This window comes from Ostrinia nubilalis, chromosome 6 (assembly GCF_963855985.1).
Source record: "Ostrinia nubilalis chromosome 6, ilOstNubi1.1, whole genome shotgun sequence".
Lineage (NCBI taxonomy): Eukaryota > Metazoa > Arthropoda > Insecta > Lepidoptera > Crambidae > Ostrinia > Ostrinia nubilalis.
The window spans coordinates 15,859,577-15,879,875 of record NC_087093.1 but is presented as its reverse complement, the minus strand read 5'-3'; the positions used below and the strand labels follow the sequence as shown (position 1 = coordinate 15,879,875).

The 20,299-nt window shown below is 38.7% G+C and overlaps 1 protein-coding gene across 1 annotated transcript in view; it reads left to right on the top strand.

Moving 5' to 3' along the window:
• LOC135072838 (gamma-aminobutyric acid type B receptor subunit 2) overlaps positions 1 to 20,299 on the top strand; it is a 229,106-nt gene that overhangs the window by 179,126 nt on the left and 29,681 nt on the right. Inside the window, 3 exon segments of the mRNA XM_063966878.1 lie at positions 6,791 to 6,975; positions 8,073 to 8,216; positions 13,809 to 13,921. Of these exon segments, the coding sequence (XP_063822948.1) occupies positions 6,791 to 6,975; positions 8,073 to 8,216; positions 13,809 to 13,921 (442 nt within the window).

The following is a 20,299-nucleotide window of genomic DNA, read 5'->3' as shown; positions in this document are numbered from 1 at the left end:
GCGCGTGGACGCACAGGGTGACACACGAACCAATCACAGAGCTCTATTCAACGCTGTGCGTTTGATTTGCTGCTTCACTTAAGCAACTATAGTTTGTGAATACGGGAAATTGTTTGTTATGTATGTTATTGGCCATATTGAGTATGTTAACATCCCAACTAATCCCAACTAATATTATAAATGCGAAAGTAACTCTGTCTGTCTGTCTGTCTGTTACGCTTTCCCGCTTAAACCTCGCAACCGATTTCGATGAAATTTGGCAGGGACATAGTTTGTGTCCCAGGAATGGACATAGGATAGTTTTTATCCCGGTTTTTGAAACAGGGACGCGCGCGATAAAGTTTTTCTGTGACAGACAAAATTCCACGCGGGCGAAGCCGCGGGCAGAAAGCTAGTATTTGTATAAATACGCTGTTGATTTTCGCAATAAAATAAAAAAGGTCTCAGTAAATATTTATCCCATCAAAAACAATACTTGTCAAAAAAACCAAGTCTCGCAACTCAGTTGTTCTACGGTAAAAAGTTGTGAGATCCATGTAATACCAAGTCCAGGCCAGGAAATCTTTAACGTTTTACATAAATTATTGACTTGGCCATCGCACTAAATAATTTAATTTACACGTGTTTTCATGCTATGGCCAAGTCAATATATTTATGTAAAACGTTAAAGATTTCCTGGCCTGGACTTGGTATTACATGGATCTCACAACTTTTTACCGTAGAACAACTGAGTTGCGAGACTTGGTTTTTTTGACAAGTATTGTTTTTGATGGGATCTCATTTCTTTTTGTATTTTGTAGACAGCAGTTATGTATCTAGAAAACTGGACCGAAATTGAAAAATTTTACTCAACTTGGCGGTTGCACTACCGTGCCCCCAAATATTTTAGTTTTTCCTTGATTCATACACCAAACACTACTTATATTCCAAATTTGAAGCTTCTAGGTCTGCTAGAAGTGCCTTAGAATTTTGATGATCGGTGAGTCAGTCAGTGAGTCAGTCAGTGAGTGACAAAATTAAGTAACTTTGATCCGTTATAATTCTTAAACTACTGGTTCAAATTGAATGAAATTTTAAATATACCGTGTCTTTACAATGCCTGCTTAGCTAATGAAAATTCAGCCTTCTAGTTTTATCCACAACGAAGTTACAGGCGGTCGAAAATGGCCTGAATTGCTTCGAGAAAAGGATGCTACGGCCGTGCCGCTTTTTTGCTCGACTTGGTGGGGGCACTGCCGTGCCCCCAGATCATCATCAGGTCATTAAGTCTTCAATGACCCTTTCTAAATATTTTTAAAATAATTTAAAAATATTTAGATCGAGAGGCGACTCTTATCGCCAGAATTTTTTTAATAACGACCCTTTCTAATTTACTAGAAACAAATGAAGGACAACTAGGTTAGAATTATCCACTTCTACTTACTACTTAACTGAAAGTTTCTGTTATTTTTGGGCTGTGATAACGACAAACGTTCCTTGCCGAATGGACCGTAATAATGCTAATAATGCCATTTTAATTAAAAGAAACACCTTCGGAAGGTTGGACTAGGCCGTGTCTTGATTAAAAGAGAACGGACAGCAAATAGACATACCACGGGCACGAGCCTTCATAATTGAAAAGTAATTAATAAGGCCTAATACTCTCACTATAGGCCTTATACAGAAGCTCAAAGTTGCACAGCGTGCTATGGAGAGGGCTATGCTTGGTGTTTCTTTGCGAGATCGAATCAGAAATGAGAAAATCCGTAAACGCACTAAAGTCGCTGACATAATCCGACGGATTAGCAAGCTGAAGTGGCAATGGGCAGGGCACATAGTACGCAGAACTGACGGCCGATGGCAGCAAGGTTCTGGAATGGAGGCCGCGTACCGGAAAACGCAGCGTGGGACGTCCACCTACAAGGTAGACCGATGACATCGTCAAGGTATCAGGGAAGCGCTGGACGCAGGCCGCTACCAATCGATCAACGTGGAAAACATTAGGGGAGGCCTATGTTCAGCAGTGGACGTCCTATGGCTGAAATGATGATGATGATGAATTAATAACTTGACTTGCCCGTTTTCACCATCAATCCCTAATTTTTAAGTGACCCATATGAAAATAAAATTCCTGTTAAGTGTTACCACTTAAGAATTAGGGATTGATGGTGAAAACGGACATAAGCCTACCTTTCGTTTCCACCACTGCAACTCATATAAAGCCAGGATCTACAGTTTAGCCTCCAATGACGCCCAACAAATTAAAAATGAGTAAGCTAATTATTTAAACGTTATTTTCGTTTCAGTTTAAGTATTTTGATTTATTTTTATTTTATTTTTATGCATAACAAGGCAGTTATTTGACCACAATCGCACCTGATGTTAAGTGGGATGCAGTCTAGGATGGTACTTATCTGCCCTGTAAGTGCCTATACACTCTCGCCTTGAAAAGGCCCGGATTATAGTCTTCGGGAAAGACAGCAGCAGGCAGCGAATTCCAGTTCCTAGCTTATTTAAAAACATATCATTGCGTTTTATGTATTTTTTGTGTCACCTGAGGATTCTTATACAGGGTGATTTTTGTATCAGTATCCAAAGGACAATGGGCAAAATGGTACCCGGCTCCAATAGATATGCTTCTAGTGTCGTTTGAAAGGTCTTACCAAGACGAACAACTTTTACTATGGCCACCAGCCTCGGATCTGGTTGTGTTCGAAGATAAACATACTTTTTTGCAAAATGGTACTCGGCTCCAATAGTTATGTTTATAGTGTCATTTGAAAGGTCTTACCAAGACGAACAACATTTACTATGGCCACCAGCCTCAGATCTGGTTGCGTTCAAAGATAAACATACTTTTTGTGTAACCGAAGTATCATACATCCATCGTAGGTTATGCGAGACATGAAGGATTTACTGCTCCAGCATCCTTCCTTAACTCTATAATTATTGATAGGCATAATTGTGAAATAAATGTTCTTATTTGAAGAACTACTACCCTCTTATTAAAAAAAGTTGTACCTAGGATGAACCTTGGATTAAAATGACATTTCCATACCAAATGACAATTTAAGCCAGAGTTCAACTAGGGTGTAATTTTTATTAATAAAGGCGTTGGAGTTTTATTACTTCTTAAGGGTTTTATTATGGGTTGCTAATACAAATAAACCCACAAGACCCAAAAAGTCCACCCACAAGATGGACCGACGACCTCATAAAGGTAGCGGGAAGGCGCTGGATGCAGGCCGCCACCAACCGGCCATTGTGCAAATCATTGGAGGCCTATGTTCAACTGGACGTCCTATGGCTAAAATGATCATGATGAAGATGATGAAAGCGAATAAAGGGCTAATAGCTTGGGCAGTTCATCGTAGGTATAATCCTTTCCTTTTCAATGTTTCTTTTAGTTGCATTAATAGATTGTAGTCATAGTAAATACTCGTATACATGGATGATGTGTTATACTTTCATTTATAATACTTAGTGGAATTACTGCTTTCAAAACGTGAATTAGAACTGGCCCCATAGCAGACATTTTCCTACATCTAAAGGCCTTTTGAAATATATATTGGTTATGGCTATTGGAGCGGGTACCACTTTCCATACATTTGTGCCCATCATCCTTTTTAGGATGGACTCAGAATCAGTAACTTAATTGATTTACGTAAAGAAAACAAAACTTTTTTCTTCATATTTAATTATTTTCATCCGCTGCGCGCGGTTTCCAAATTGACTCACGTGGAAAATTCGTTCATGGAAAAAAAATTACACACAGTTAACTGCAAAGCTTAATAGACATAATGGTGAGCGAAAATAAGCAATAACCTTTAAAACTTAAGATATGGGCACCCGCGAATTAGACTTTCAATATTTTTTTTTGCAAATTAAAAATAATTACGATAAAGTTGTATTGTCAAATTGTTCTAACGAGCTTATTAAAAAAATTGGATACTGATAACAAAGTCACCCTGTATTATAGTCCCAGATGCGATTTATGTGCGGTTGTCTCTACATACAAGCAGGCACTTTAATCTTTTCAAAGAAAATTACCACACGAACGCAATCCCGGTGGACTCAGTAAAAGCAAAAAATACGGCGAATGCGAATAGCTACCGGAATAAACATACCAACATTACTTCACCCCCATAAATCAATTAGTCTTGCCTAATTCTCTCTGAAATACAGCCTGTAAATCACTTTTTCCTAAAACATTATTCAGGGCGAGTTAGCCTCGCAGGTAGAATAATTGTTCTGCACAGCGCGGTGAATAATGCTAAAGCCTGGCCCGTAAGCACGTAGAATTTTGTCCAATGACCCCAAGCTACCCATCCTTATCGCCCGCAGTGAGTGTGCGAGCGCAACAGCAACATAATTTGCTGTTGCGCTCGCACACTCACTGCGGGCGCGCGTCGCACCGGTCGCGACAGCAATATAATTACGCGCGAGTGATAAGGATGGGTAGCTTGGGGTCATTGGACAAAATTCTACGTGTGGACCAGGCTTTAGGACTATTGTCAATGGACGTTACAAAAATAAACAGATTAAAGAACAAGAGTCATCCTGATGTACAGTCAGCGTCATATAGTTCTGGCACCCTAAGAAGTAGTAAGTGGCCAAAAAGTTTATAACACAACTTTATTCTAAAGCGCAATACACACTGAGCCCACCGGGCCGCCGACAAAGCCCGGCCGGGTTGTGTCAACCCGGCGGCCTGTATGAAAAGAATCATGTCGGCAACATGCGCCCGCGCGTGTTACCCGCCGACATGTTGGCGGCTTGGGTACGCCTGCGCTCAGTTGCCCGGCGACGCTTGACCTGAAGTGATGTGCTTGTATGCTGACTGCCAAATAAATTTCTTATCTCAAGCCGCTGACATGCCACCGACCAAATTTTCCGACTTGTAATAAGAGAACCCGCCAACTAGGCCGCCGACAAAGAGTTGCCGACATTATGTCGGCGGCCCGGCGGGCTCAATGTGTATTGCGCTTTATAACTTATTAAATTGTAACAAAGACGTGTATCGAACTTTTTGGATACTTTGGGTGTCACGAACTATTTGACGCTGCCTGTACCTATTAGCACAGAATACATAACTATTAGAACAGTTAGAGAATGCAGTTAAATTTGTGTTTTTATTAAATTGAGAGATCTTACCTATTTTTTATCGATCCATAATAATTCTAAGTTCATTCCAGTATCATATTGACGGATTTCGTTTTTCATACGTATAGGTAGGCTTCTAGGTATTTTATGTCAGAATTCGATATTCAAACCTAAAATAGTTCCCTAACCTAACGAAAGATATTATAATACATCTTACATAAAAACTATCAAATAAAATTCAAATGTGCTCCAAGCCAATCTGACATAAAAACTTTGTTGCCAATTCAATCCAACTTATCCATTTAATCCTAAAATACCAATCTCCTATTTAACGAGTCGTCTAGGCGTTTTATGACTTTTCTAGAGACCTTTTTGATTGTATCAAAGGTATAACTCCCAAACCGTTTCAATAGAAATAGTTTTCGGTCGCTATCTGGTTTATAGCATCTTACTGCCTGATATTGGCGATGGTTTCCTTCGCTGTTTTTTATCTACTTTATACTATTAAGGAGCTCTTTCCTACATCTCACGTTATAGAAAGTGATGATCAAGCCGAAAGAAGCTGAAAGCGAGCTTCATCCAGAATCTTACCTCCAACTTCCGGAAACAACAATAGGGATGTTTCCTGGGTCAAAAAGCAAGAGTTTTAATTAGTCCGTCAGTTAACTTATCAAAAAATACTCTACACGTATTTTTCACTTTTTCAAACTAATGAAAATTTAAAGAGATAAAGCGCGCCAAAGTTCATAAGAAGAGGCCCGTGACGTTATGCGTGCATAAAAGTGCCGCACGTTGTGACGTCGTGCGGAACTTCAACGCACCATAACTATGTAATTATTTGTTACATTGACAAATAAAAATATATGTGTCCAATATTTTTTGATATTAAACATGACGGACTAAAAAAATTTTTTTACGAAACTAGCCTATACTGTTATGTCTGTTAACATTATTTTTATGGCGACAGACCTATGATGGTATCTCAACTAAGATGGTGGTAGCTATCCAGGTCGGACTTAGAACGAGCCCTGCTACCAACAAAACGTGCAAACAATTTTGCTCTCACTGAGAATCGAACCCAGAACCTCTATGGTCTAAAGCAGGCAGCTGTAACAGATTGGGTGATACCCGTCGAGGGACATCTTAAATACCCGGGATTTATTTAAGTAAATGGTCGTTTTATTCCCCGAAAATCGCTGAATAAGAACTACTTACCTAGTTAGGGAATGGTAAATGAGATGGCATTAGTCACAGTTGTCATTAGTCGCCTGTTAAAGCGGAGGCTTAAAATCGACCACCTTTCGCAATTCCCTCTGACTTAACTGTAAGCTCTTTTGGTGCTTTTATAGTCCCTGATAATATATTGGGAACTTATCTGTCAGTTAACTAAAACTTTTTGTTTGTTCTTTTATTTGGTTTGTCAGTGAAGATTACATTTAGGTATTTGAGCTAAATGTAATTAGATAAACACTGCATTTAGATATTGGCAAATAAAACCACCGTTAATCAGCGACCTTTCAAGTTAGATAGCGTCAATAAGATAACTATCTGAAAGTTTATTAGGAACCACTGAAATTGACCCTCACTAAAGGGTTGTCAATGGAGAGGCTAAAATTTTAATTAATTACTTACAATCAAGTAGTTTAAGCACGAACAGGTGCCTCAGCTACTCTAATACGCTCGTATTCATAGCGTCTTTCTTTTCCAGAGCTTCCCAAAACGATGACGAACAGGATAGTGTCAATACTGGGCCTGTTCGAGCTATCTGTCGGGGACTCCCCGAGGACCGACGGAGCGTCCGAACTGGCAGCGGCCAGGCTAGCGGTCGACCATGTCAACCAGCGGTCTCTGCTGCCAGGGTACAGGCTACACCTCATCACCAATGACACGAAGGTATGGTATCCAAAGAGCATTATATCCAGCAGGTATTGTTGAACTGCATTATCTCGTAATTATGTACGAATAGGTACATCAAGCTAAAAAAACTGCGTAAGCGATTTCGTATGTTGTGTAGGTTTTAATAAGCTTTTATAGCCTTAGCGAAATAGCGAAATGTTCGTGAATCCCATGCACATCCAAATATTCTAAAATTTTAACAACAAAAAAGATACTCTTACAACTTGATTCAAATAATGATTCTTTACCATTAGTTATCCGAATTTCATAGAATCTCAGGGCCATATCAGAATTAAGCCCAAGACTCTATTGAATTTCTAGCATAGATTGAATCTTTTAAATGGTTGAATTTTAATATTTGGACCAATCACAGGGCAGATTGAGTTTGAGCTACGAGTATGTTCTGTAGTAATCACGACATCTCAGCGGCACGAGTTTGGCCCAAGCCTAAACAACCAGATATGAGGCCAAATAGGTGTTGTATACCTAAGTTTCGTGTGACATGTTAACAGAACATTTGTTTTTGTTAATTTAAGAATCTAGCCTCTGGCCTCATATCTGGTTGGCTTGGGCCAAATTCCGTGCCGCTGAGTGTATTTGAATCAATCTATGAGTTTTATTAATATTGGAAAGTACCTGGATGCAGGCAGCTCAGTACCGGTCCTTATGGAAATCCTTGGGGGAGGCCTTTGTCCAGCAGTAGACGCCATTTGCCTGAAACGAACGAATGCAATTTTAAAATAATCTAAATTAGCCTCAACGAACTAAAGTCGCTGAAATAGCCCAACGGATTAGCAAGCTGAAGTGGCAATGGGCAGGGCACATATTACGCAGGACTGATTCCCAATGGGGCAGCAAGATTTTGGAGTGGAGGCTACGTACCGGAAAATGCAACGTAGGACTTCCACCTACAGGGTGAACCTCATAAAGGTAGCAAGAAGGCGCTGGATGCAGGCCGCCACCAACCGACCATTGTGGAAATCATTGGTGGAGGCCTATGTTCAGCAGTGGACAATGTGGACATCCTATGGCTGAAATTATAATGATGATGAAATGAGCTTAAACTTTTGCTTTACTATATTATATTATTTCAGTGTGACCCTGGAGTGGGTGTGGATCGGTTTTTCCATGCCCTCTACACGGAGCGGGAGTCAAGAATGGTGATGTTGCTCGGAACTGCTTGCTCTGAGGTTACTGAGAGCATCGCCAAGATTGTTCCTTACTGGAATATAGTGCAGGTCAGTTAAAATTGGTGTAACTTTGAAAACAAAACAGGTCAGTACTACTTCGCTCCGAAAAGAAATCTAGCCACGGGAACCAAAGCAGTGTCATCATTTATTATTGAAATCATTTGACCTTCACTGCAGGAACACGACCCTCCCCAATTTGATATTTAGAACTAATTATAAGTATAACCACTCATCAAGAAGATACTCATATCGACAAAACCTTTCAAATGTTGCGAAAAATATTGTGACTTAGGTAATTTGTCTAAAAAGAAACATGCTTCCGTATTTCAGACGGAACAATAAGCAATTGTATGCGATGTAACAAAAATTAGCAGCACATAAAACAGTGATGTCGACTAAATGTATTCACTACAGTAGTTAAATAGATAATCCTATACGCGAAGCAGGTGCCCTAATAGGGGAGACCTAGGAGAGTTGTGACAATTTTTACTTTAGGGGCCATATCTCGCTCAAAAAACATTCCACAGCTATAAATCATACAAATTAATGTAGCGCCGTTCCTTCTGTTTTCAAAATAATCACCTAAGTTAACTAAAGTATTAGGGTTTCTAAGAAAATCACCAAAATCTTAGACCACTCCCTCTGTCACAACTCTCCTAGCCCCGAGGTAAGTTGTGACAGGTACCGAGGTGAGTTGTGACAGCATTGTATTTCATCTATTAGATATAAAAAATACCGTAATACTCAATCAAATATGATTTTTTAGCAAAAAAGTACTTTAATCATCCTTTAGTACCAGTTAAAACAAATAGTTATAGGATGTCGTTACACAGATTGAGCCACATTTCTCCAGCTTTCATTTTTCTCCCACGACCCTGGATTTTTTTTATTATATTTTTTAGCTAATATTATAGTCACTTAATACTTATAGTATTTTCTTTCTCTTCTATAAAAATAAAATAGTCGCGGTGGTATAATCCATAGACGGAGCTTCGCCTTCTGGGTTTACTTGATAAGCCTCTTTCTTCTTAATATATCTTGACACGTTTAGATTGTAAGAGGTCGCAACTAGAGGTTGCAATCGAATATTCGAATATTCGAATATTCGAATTTAGATTCCAAATTTAATATTCGAATAGTAAATTAACACGTATTCGAATATTCGAATATTACAAAAATTAACAGAAAAGATAGAACGAAGACAACTTAGTGTTTGCAAATGTGGTTGGAGGCATCAAATACATATCACCAACTAAAAGAACTAGTCATTAATGCTTCCGACTTCATTGGTGAACAATAAGTTGTCTTGCGAAACCAAGGTTTCAAATTACCTGAAAGAGACAACTTTATTGAGCAAAGTCAGCTAACGATGCTGAAGACGGCGGACGGTAATGTCAACTAAAGCCGAGGTTCTGGGTGAGATCGAAAAGATTTATGGACAGCTACATACCTCCAAACCTGTTAATAACTCAGAAACAGATGCAAGTGCTAGGTTAACGCGACACTATACCAAAGACATCCCGTATATCAGCCTATACGAGATTAGGGAGGCTCTCAAACAGCTAAAGAACAACAAGGCACCGGGTGATGACGGAATAACCTGGGAGCTTCTGAACGCGGGTGGAACACCGAAACTCGTCCCGTCTTACTCTAAAGAACAACGCCAGAGGTATGGGATAGAAGCGTGGTGATGCTTTTCTTGGACTATGAGAAGGCCTTTGATTCTATCGATACTTATGCAGTGCTGCAGTCTCTTCAGCGGTGCCGTATTGACTATCGGTATATCGAGATGCTGAAATGCCTGTACAAAAAGTACAAAAACGCTACCATGTCGAGCCGAGTATAGGAGCAGAGCACGAGAGCGATTCCTCTGCAGCGAGGCGTGAGGCAGAGAGATGTTATATCTCCAAAACCGTTGACCGCTTCATTGGCAGACGCTTTCAAGCTCCTTGAATAGAAAGGATTAGGCATAATTACCTTTCAATAGCGAATACATCACTCAGCTTCGGTTTGCTGACGATATTGTGATCATGGCAGAATCGCTTGAAGACCTTAGCACAATGCTCGAAGACCTTAATCGAGTCTCTCAACAGGCAGGCCTTCGGATGTACGTGGACAAAACGAAGCTTAGGTCCAACGTCCATGTTTCGGTTAGAGCTCGATTCTCGAGACTGTTGACAAGTATGTCTTCCTCTGACAAACGATTCGGCTAGGTAGATTAAATTTCGAAAAAAGGGTACATCGTCGAATCCAACTCGGCTGGGCAGCGTTCGGGAAACTATACAACATCTTTTCGTCCAAAATACCTCAGTGCCTAAAGACGAAATTCTTCAATCAGTGTGTGTTACCTCTACCAGTGATGGTACACGGCTCGGAAACGTGGCCTCTTACAATAGGTCTTATAAATAAATTCAAAATTGCACAGCGTGCTATGGGGAGAGCTATGCTCAGGGTTTCTTTACGAGACAGAATCAGAAATGAGGAGATCCGTAAACGAACTAAAGTCGCTGACATAGCCCGACGGATTAGCAAGCTGAAATGGCAATGGGCAGATCACATAGTACGCTGAAATGATGGCCGATGGGGCAGCAAGGTTCTGGAGTGGAGGCCACGTACCAAAAAGCGCAGCGTGAGACGTCCACCCACAAAGGTGGACCGAATACCTCATATAGGTAGCGGGAAGGCGCTGGATACAGGCCACTGCCAAGCAGTCATTGTGGAAGTCATTGGGAGAGGCCTATGTTCAGCAGTGGACGTTCTATGGCTGAAATTATGATGATGATGAGAATTTTATAACTGTTTTAAAAACTATATTGTTAAATAGTTAAAATATAGTTCCTAAAGCAATAAAACCAGCAATAAAACATTGATAATTTAAGTACTTTTTATTTTTTTTTGAAAGTATTCGAATATTCGAATAATATTCGAATATCACTGAAAAAATATTCGAATATTCGAAATAGAAATCTATCGAATATTTGCAATCCCTAGTCGCAACATATCTTAAACTTTAACCCTTTAACCTAATCACTTCATAAGCTAGGTCCTAGATTTCGACTTTAGCAAGCAGTTCCTCTATATGGCTTTCATGTATAGTTATTAGGCATTCTGAATCAAAAAAGTAACAATTATGAACCTACTAACACACAAATAAACGTCTAAAAACATCGTAGAGATGGCCCATCAGAAAAATTAAGTAAGCTAGGAGAGTTGTGACAGGCTGTCACAACTCTCCTAGGTGTTTAAAATGACGACTTGGTTCGAATAATATTTTTTATTTTCTAAACACGATGCGCACACAAAAGATCAGTGCTACATTTTGAGACCTGAATAACCATGCAACTTGAGAAAAAATAACACAACAATGCACATATACTAAAACATGATATAAATTGAAATAAAATTTTGAAGAAAAACTTACTTTTCGCATTTTTTTTGTACACAGACGTCATATTTACGTAACCGTGCCTCTAGCGCCGCCTGCAGATACTTAGTCAAGAAGAGCGTCTTAAAAGCGACAAACAAGCGTTTTTACCAGATTCCTAACTATATTAAGTAAGGAGAAATCGCCCTTGTCACAACTCTCCTAGGTCTCCCCTACCTTCATGTAAGCCCAACTCTCCAGGACAAAGTTTTCCGTAACTGACATTAAGTGGATTTGAATTAAGCAACCTGTATCGCAGTCGAAACCATGCGTGACAAGGATCAGGTGAACTCCGGTTATAACTAGTTCATACCGGTCTTTAGGGCTGCTAACCAGAAGTAATCAGAAGTTTGATAGTTTGACGTACGAAAATGAGACGTGCTTGATTGGAAATCGGGAAAAGTCTAAGGAATAATGCTTCTAAGGTCTAATATCAAGGCTTTTACAACGTGTATAATATCTTGGTTTTCCACGCAATTGAGCAATAGAGATTACACTATTAGGTAGCTACTTCAGATAACTTTTAACTAAAGAATAAAGAAGAACGGTCATCTGTGACCCAGTCCCGACAGAAACGAGACATACCTACGTTAGTTTTTTTGTCATGTTTTAATTAGTTAAATTACACATTTTTTATATTCGAAATCTATGTGTAACATCAAAATATTGCCCTTCATTGTTCAGGCGTTACACAAAAACTAATACAAAATGGCTATTTATCTACAATGTATGTACCTAAATGTCTATTACAGCTGCTATGGAATGTATCTAGGTGAGCTGGAGATAAGAGATCTTTTCATTAATTTGAAAATAAAAATCCAACGTTCCTGTTGATAACCCTAACAGCACTGTCTTCAACTATTACAAGTTCTAAAGCCTGAAAGTTACAGTTTCAGAAACTGTGGCAGCAAGCAGAAATGTATTCAAATTGCACGTGTTAAGGTGCCTTTTGATGTGGCACATTCTGACAATCTGATATCTAGATTCAATGCTGGGTAATATTTGTTTTGAACTAAATATTACTGTTCAAATAGATAGAGCAAACCTACTAAGTTATGATTTCCTTGTTATACCAATTATGTAAAGAACCAAAAAGAAGAATAAGGAATACATTTTATCTCCAGTATCCTACAGGTTTTAATATCTAAGTAAACAGTGTATTTATACAAAATGTTTCTTGTATATTCGATCTTTTTAAATCGCCTTTATAGGGTAGATGGAGAAACCCTTGTCAGGGCAAGTAAGATCAAGCTGTGAACTCTACACCCTAACTCACTGTTGGGAGCATGTGCTGACAAATCAGCTATTATAAAATAACGTAGGTCTGACGTTCACTGGCTCTTAGTCCATAATATTTTGTAGTAACACATATTTAAAAAATATTTTTACAAGTCCCAACACATTATAATTCAATTAATCCAATAGATTCGAGATTCCCATATATTAAAAAAACACTGTTTTATTTCCAGGTAGTATCTTTTGTGAGACTTAATTATGTTCTGTACCACATTTAAAGCAAATAAATGATGATTCTAATTCTGATTCTGATTCATTATGTTCATCATCCTCACACCGCAACCTCGCTACGAAATGCAAAATGAAATCATTTGCCTCGCTACATCTGTCAATAGCAATCCGATTAGAGCGCACGCAGCGCTAAACTTAGCTCAATCAAATATTGTGCAGCTCTACTCTACGCCATAATAGAGAAAAGAGTCAGTAACTACTCGTAGTTCAATTTATTTCTTTAATGTGTTCAGTATTTTACTGTACCGGAAAACGCAGCGTGGGACGTCCACCTACAAGGTGGACCGACGACATCGTAAAGGTAGCAGGGAAGCGCTGGACGCAGGGCGCTACCATTCGATCAACATGAAAAGCATTGGGGGAGGCCTATGTTCAGCAGTGGACGTCCTATGGCTGAAATGATCATGATGATGATGATGATTCAGTATTTTTGACCCAATGTAGGAATTGAAAAGCGGTGTGTATTTCTCCGGCTTTATTTATATTTGTCCGGGATAAAACTATAACAAAAGGAAAGTCCTCGCTCCGTCTTTAATACAATCGTCTGCTGTTCTGTTTTGTCCAAAATAACTTTTCTTACTCACTCATTCAATGCTTTTCACTCACTCCCTTGCGATGCGTTTCGGTTAACACTCCCACATAAAGACCTTGACGTTCTTCTAAAAAATTAACATGTTTTCTACCCCCAGGTGTCATTCGGGTCGACGTCGCCAGCTCTCAGTGACCGCTCCGAGTTTCCTCTGTTCTGCCGCACGGTAGCACCTGACTCCTCACACAACCCAGCACGGATTGCGTTTATAAGGTAATTCTCTATCATCATCATCACCATCATCATCAGACTCTCTTGCAGGAGGACGATTCTCTCTAATTTACCAGAATGGAGTATTTGGCCTACACTCCACACTCAAGCCAGACGAATTGGGGAGGCCTCTTTCAAAAAATATATTTATATTCAGTGTTAACTACTTCGATAGCTTATCCGAATATGAGTTCCCCAGTGTCGTCCAGGCACAACACAATCAACAAAACACAGAAACAATCGAACAGGTACCTTGTCTGCCGCCGCGCTGCTGGTAGGTACTCTGTAGGACGCCGCCGGCCGGTAGTTAGGGCTTCGCCCGGTGTCTTCGGTGGTTCACTTGAGTCACTAACTTCAAGCAAAGTACGGTGGAGGCCTCACACACAAAACATTTCCAAAAAGTCACCAAATTTCACAATTCCGTAGGAGCACACAATAAGCGTGGCACTCGCAATGCCGGCCCAAACGCGAGAGAGCGCGTTGCATAGTTTTCGTTCGTTTGCCGTCGTGGAGCGCGGCGCTGCTGTAGTCGCGCGCTCTCGCCGTGTAAGTTTTGGCGCGACGGAGTTGGCGGCAGATTTAAATAGGTCCCGCGCAATCGTACCGTGCTCATTGAAAGTATGTGTGCCTGAACATATATACAGTTTGGACCACAAGTGGCACTTATGAACCACACATTAACTTGCATTATAATGTATATCTTGAAATCTTACTATAGAGTCATCAATGAACCATATTGTATCTGTACCGACTTGAGCTGTGCAGTATTTAAAGCGGAAATGACAGGCTCGCTATAATAAACATACAAAAGAAACTTAAAAGCTTTCAGCTATGGAAGCTTAAAATCCAGTGTGTATTTGAAAGCTCTCACTTTTAGTGGCGAAGCTCTGGGGACGGCCGATAAACAAAATTACACCATTAAAATGGAAGCGAGCTTTTTGGATCGCTTTAAATTTTCACTATCAGCTTTTTAAAGCTCCAATGAAAATCTGCTTTAGCCTAAAGCTCCGGGGAAGCGTGGGCTTTGATATTTGGATCTTCCAAATATCCATTGATCGCTTCAAGTATCTTGAAAATATCTATACCTAACTGATACATTATAGTATTATCTAAGTATAAGATAATATTAGGTACCTATAGATTCGTTTGATAAAAATTACCTTTAACCTGAAAAAGGCATGAATATATGTTTTAGGTAGGTAGTAAGAAATGGTTGTAATTTCAAACCTTTTGTAACAACGTTTTATTAATACGCCACTTTAATTAAAATACGTGACCTATCTAGTAGTAAAAATCTAGGAACAATAAATACACCAAGTGATTTAACAGTTTTACGGTCTCGAATTCGCACCCAGAACCCAGTAGATGTAATTATATAAAACTTAAAGGTGACTGACTGACTGGCATAGTGATCTATCAACGCACAGCCCAAACCACTGGACGGATCGGGCTGAAATTTGGCATGCAGGTAGATGTTATGACGTAGGCATCCGTTAAGAAAGGATTTTACAAAACTCCACCCCTAAGGGGGTAAAACGGGATCCAAGCGTACGAAGTCGCGGGCGGCCGCTAGTAAATAATACGCTCGTTTAACTTCATTACGTCTACGTAAACCTTTTTACATAATTTTCCCGCTAAGCAGTCCTAAACTTATATATCTTTGTACCTAATGTCTCGTCCTAACTTTCCCAAAAAAGGCTTCAACAAAGATTACTTATTCAGCTATTACTGTAATTATACAAATCGTCAGATTCCCTTCCACCCCAAAATTAAATTCCAATGAGGCTTACAAGATTTACTGGTTTCCCCAACATAAGTTCCATGGAAACTTTGGAGGTACTGGTTGATCCCAACCCAAGAAAATAAGACCGTAACGAGCTTGTGAATACGGTTCTATCATAATGTATACTAATTTTATTTCTATAAGCCTATGTTTCTGAAAATGAAGTTTGCAAAAATGTAGTAAAAAGTAGATTAGAATAGGTGTTTAAATAAAAATACATACCTACCTACCAACAGATGAAACCGAGGGAACCATAAATTAAAATTCTAGAAACATAAAAGGAAAACTCGCTTTCTAGCGCTAAGACTTTAGAAATTGTGCCGTTTCAATTTGTATTTCTTTCAGTTTCATTTTGTCAGTTTTGTTTGGTTTTCAAGAAAAGAAAACTAAAATTAAAAACCTACCTACTATAAGGCTGGGTTGCACCATCTTACTTTAACTAGCTATTACAAACGTCAAAAAAACAGAAACACTGGTTATCGTTAAAGTTGCAGTTAAAGTTTTAACATGATTAAGGCTGGGTTGCACCATCTTACTTTAACTTTGACAAACGTCAAAAATCTTTCAAACTCCATACAAAAAACACCGGTTATCGTCAAAGTTACGGTCAAAGTTAGGTGGTGCAACTCAGCCTAAGTGATAACATTTATGGATCTATTAATAAAATTAATTTACCAAATAAGTGATACAGGATGGTTTCTGTGTTACTTTGATCAAAGGCCTTTGACAGTAAATGCCCAAGGAACCACAATCCATGTGTTCATTCATCACATCAAACTATTTCAATGATATAATATTGCAAATATACAGGGGGACTGATATACTCGACCTATACTAGAAGAAATTATAACAAATTAAGTCCAGTGAACATAGGGTCAAATTGGATGGTTGTCGAGTTGTGAAGGTTCTTCGATTATTTAGATAAGTTTAATTATGAATAATCTACTCCACCCTAAACATTTAATCCATACTTTTGTGAGAGCTGAAATGTGATCATTTTGAAGAAAAAAACCGCTTACCCAAACCTTATGTAATCTCAGTCAAATAAGCTTTTTTTATTTTTTTATTTTCACATTTGTTGCTAATGATCTCTAGTGTTGCTGCGATGCTCGTAACTCGTAGAGGCGTGTTGATGTGTTGCGAACTAAAATGCTTTTTCTTCATAAAATTGCGTATATTCTCAGTTTCAGTTAATTTAAAGCGTTAAGTCGTTACAAGTATTTGAAAGCAAGTCGTATTATATGTATAACTAGCGGCCGCCCGCGACTTCGTACGCGTGGATCCCGTTTTACCCCCTTCATCTATCTTACGCGGTTTAGATTTTTTCATACAAATGTTTTTTCCCGCTAACTCCCGTTCCCGTTGGAATTTCGCAATATCCTGTTGTAACTAAGCTTTAAGTTTACTAAAAGACCTGCATGCCAAATTTCAAGCGTCTAACTTAAGCGGTTTAGATTTTTCATACAAAAGGATTTTCCCGGTAATTCTTGTTCCTGTGGGAATTTCGGGAATTCCTTTCTTAGTGCACCTCTACGTTACCTAAGCTACGTCCCTTATAAATTTCAAGTGCCTACGTTTAGCCTTTTAGGATGTGCGTGGGTATGTCAGTGAGTCAGTCATACAAAAGGAATTTCCCGCTAATTCCAGTTCCCGTGGGAATTTTGCAATATCCTGTTGTAACTAAGCTTTAAGTTTACTAAGGTACCTGCATGCCAAATTTCAAGCGTCTATCTTCCGTGGCTTAGATTTTTTCATACAAATGTTTTTTCTCGCTAATTCCCGTTCTCGTAGGAATTTTGCAATATCCTGTTATAACTAAGCTTTAAGTTTACTAAGGTACCTGCATGCCAAATTTTAAGCGTCTAACTTAAGCGGTTTAGATTTTTCATACAAAAGGATTTTCCCGCTAATGCCCGTTCCCGCGGGAATTCCTAAGTATCCTATAACCTGCCCAGGAGTATGAAGAATAATTGTACCAAGTTTCGTTAAAATCCGTCGAGTACTTTTTGTTTCTATAAGGAACATACAGACAGACAGACAGACAGACAGACAGACAGACAAAAATTTTACTGATTGCATTTTTGGCATCAGTATCAATCACTAATCACCCCCTGATAGTTATTTTGAAAATATATTTCATGTACAGAATTGACCTCTCTACAGATTTATTATAAGTATAGATAATGCATTGACAAAAAACATATTTAAAATTAGTGGGGCGGCTCAGTGGCGCCAATTCAAATTAGTCGATGATGCTAAAAATAATGCCATGGTTATGACACCGACACAAAATAATGTTACCGTTAATTACTAGACATCTAGTATAACCCTTTTCAAGGAATAGGTCGAGTATCCCTGTCACCCTGTATAGAAATATTAGTACATCTAATATAACTGATGATTGGTTTGCGGGCTCGCTTACTTGATTTGATTGATATACACACACAGGTATAAGGTTAATTTTGATAGTCATATTAATATTCTATCTGTAGTAATTACCTCTAATTATTGCAAAAATAATTCATTTACGTAGTATGTGTATTATGTAGTACATTTTAGCTAAGGTAATCTCAAGTCGAGCGCGAAGCAAACACTGCCGTACCATCCTTTACTGGAACCATTTCGCCGCATTTTCAGGCCCCTATTTGAGAACCTCTGGATAAGAACGCAGAAATGTTCATCATCTAGTAAGCTATAATCACATACTTATAATCCAAAATTTCAAGTCTGTAGGTCATTTAGTTCCGAAGTTAAGCGAAAGCAAAGTTTCGCATTTACGACACTCACTCACTCACTCACTGATGATCATCAAAATAGAACTAGTACTTCCCATAAACTCAGAGAGCTGAAATTTGGTACAGAGTTAGGGTTTAATGGCCACATAAAGGGAAAACTATAAAAACTAGGAAAATCGAAGATCTGGAGTAACACCACACTCATAATCAATACTACTCCGGCACCGTGGTGTTCGCCTGTATCGCTCACCGCTAGATGGCGCCTAGCACTAGCAAGCGGTGTCCAGATTTTTTCCTTTCTAGAGCCCCCCGTCGATTAAGTTGAATGTTGTGTAATTTGCATTTCGTTGATTTCGTTTATTATATTGTAAGGTTCGCTAAGGTTATGTTATTAAAACAATTCTGATTCGTTGTCCATTTTAAAGGTCGTTGAGTTTATTTGTGTTTAATATTGTAAAAAAATCGATAAAACGTCGACGTTAAATAATTTTGCCACTTTCTACAAAAATCATTGAAATCCAACCAAAAACATTCTGTAAAAAACTAGCCAAGTCTCGATGGAGCTGCTTGTTTATCTCTAAAAAGTAATGAAATCTAGACAAAGTCGTGCCAAGTCTATGGTTTCTTACTGCGAGTTCTTTATTATTATAGTTAATGTTGTGTGACTTGGCCGTTGAACAATCTTTATTAAGATAATCATACATAAGTTATATTGAAATACGCAGCTTTATTAAACCTACAATTGACTGGTTATTGTTGAATCAACGTTTTCCAAGTGGCAATTTTCCATCGTCAATGGGTAGCGGTTCTGGCGACAGATTGGTGCAATGGTGTCATGGAGCACCTGGTTTTGTCACCCTTCAACGGCCAAGTCACACAACATAACTATAATAATAAAGAACTCGCAGTAAGAAACCATAGACTTGGCACGACTTTGTCTAGATTTCATTACTTTTTAGAGTTATACAAGCAGCTCCATCGAGACTTGGCTAGTTTTTTACAGAATGTTTTTGGTGGGATAACATTATACATATACCAACACCCTATCAATACTATATTACTATAAAAAATAATGATACACTGCTAAACATTTGTGATTACTTTTGGTACAGAGATCTGACGACAAGATACGAGGGAATAAATAGATAACCCGCTCTCCATGTAAGCGATGTAGATGTGTACATACATTTTTAGACACAAGTAAAGAATTTGGGAGACACGATAAAATAAACTGGGATAGACCTAAATCAACATGATCAGAGCCTGCCTACAGTGCCTACTTATATAAAATAATTCCTATAGGGTACATAAATATAATCTTTATCAGCCGTGCTAAGACACGCGTCATGATAAAATTTTATCGTCGATTTTAGACTTCAATGAGTGGGTTTATCGTCTAAAATTGATAAAACTATGTAATGACGCTCATCCTAGGCTGGCAGGTCTATGACTGTCTATCACAAGGCTTATCAAATCCCACATGGGACCCATTAGGGCCCGCCATTGTAGTGCCAACAAAGCTTCTTTCGTGATGCCAAGACTGAATATAGTAAACGCAGGCAATATGCCTTCATAAGCTCCAGCAGAATTTTTATTTGAATACCAGCCTGTACCGACACGCGTAGACTTGGATTTTTCGCAGATTCCATAACAAATATCTTAGGAAGAGGCTTTCTTCCCCGGATAAAAATTACCAAGCCGGTGGCATTTGCCAAAGGTGTAACTTTTTTCATATTCCAGAGAAAACTTATTACAAATTTTGTGTTTACTTTGTTTCTTGTATAAAGAAATACACACACTAATACCTGAGACGATAATGTGCAATGATAACTACATATTTTATCCAACAATAAAACCCGTTGT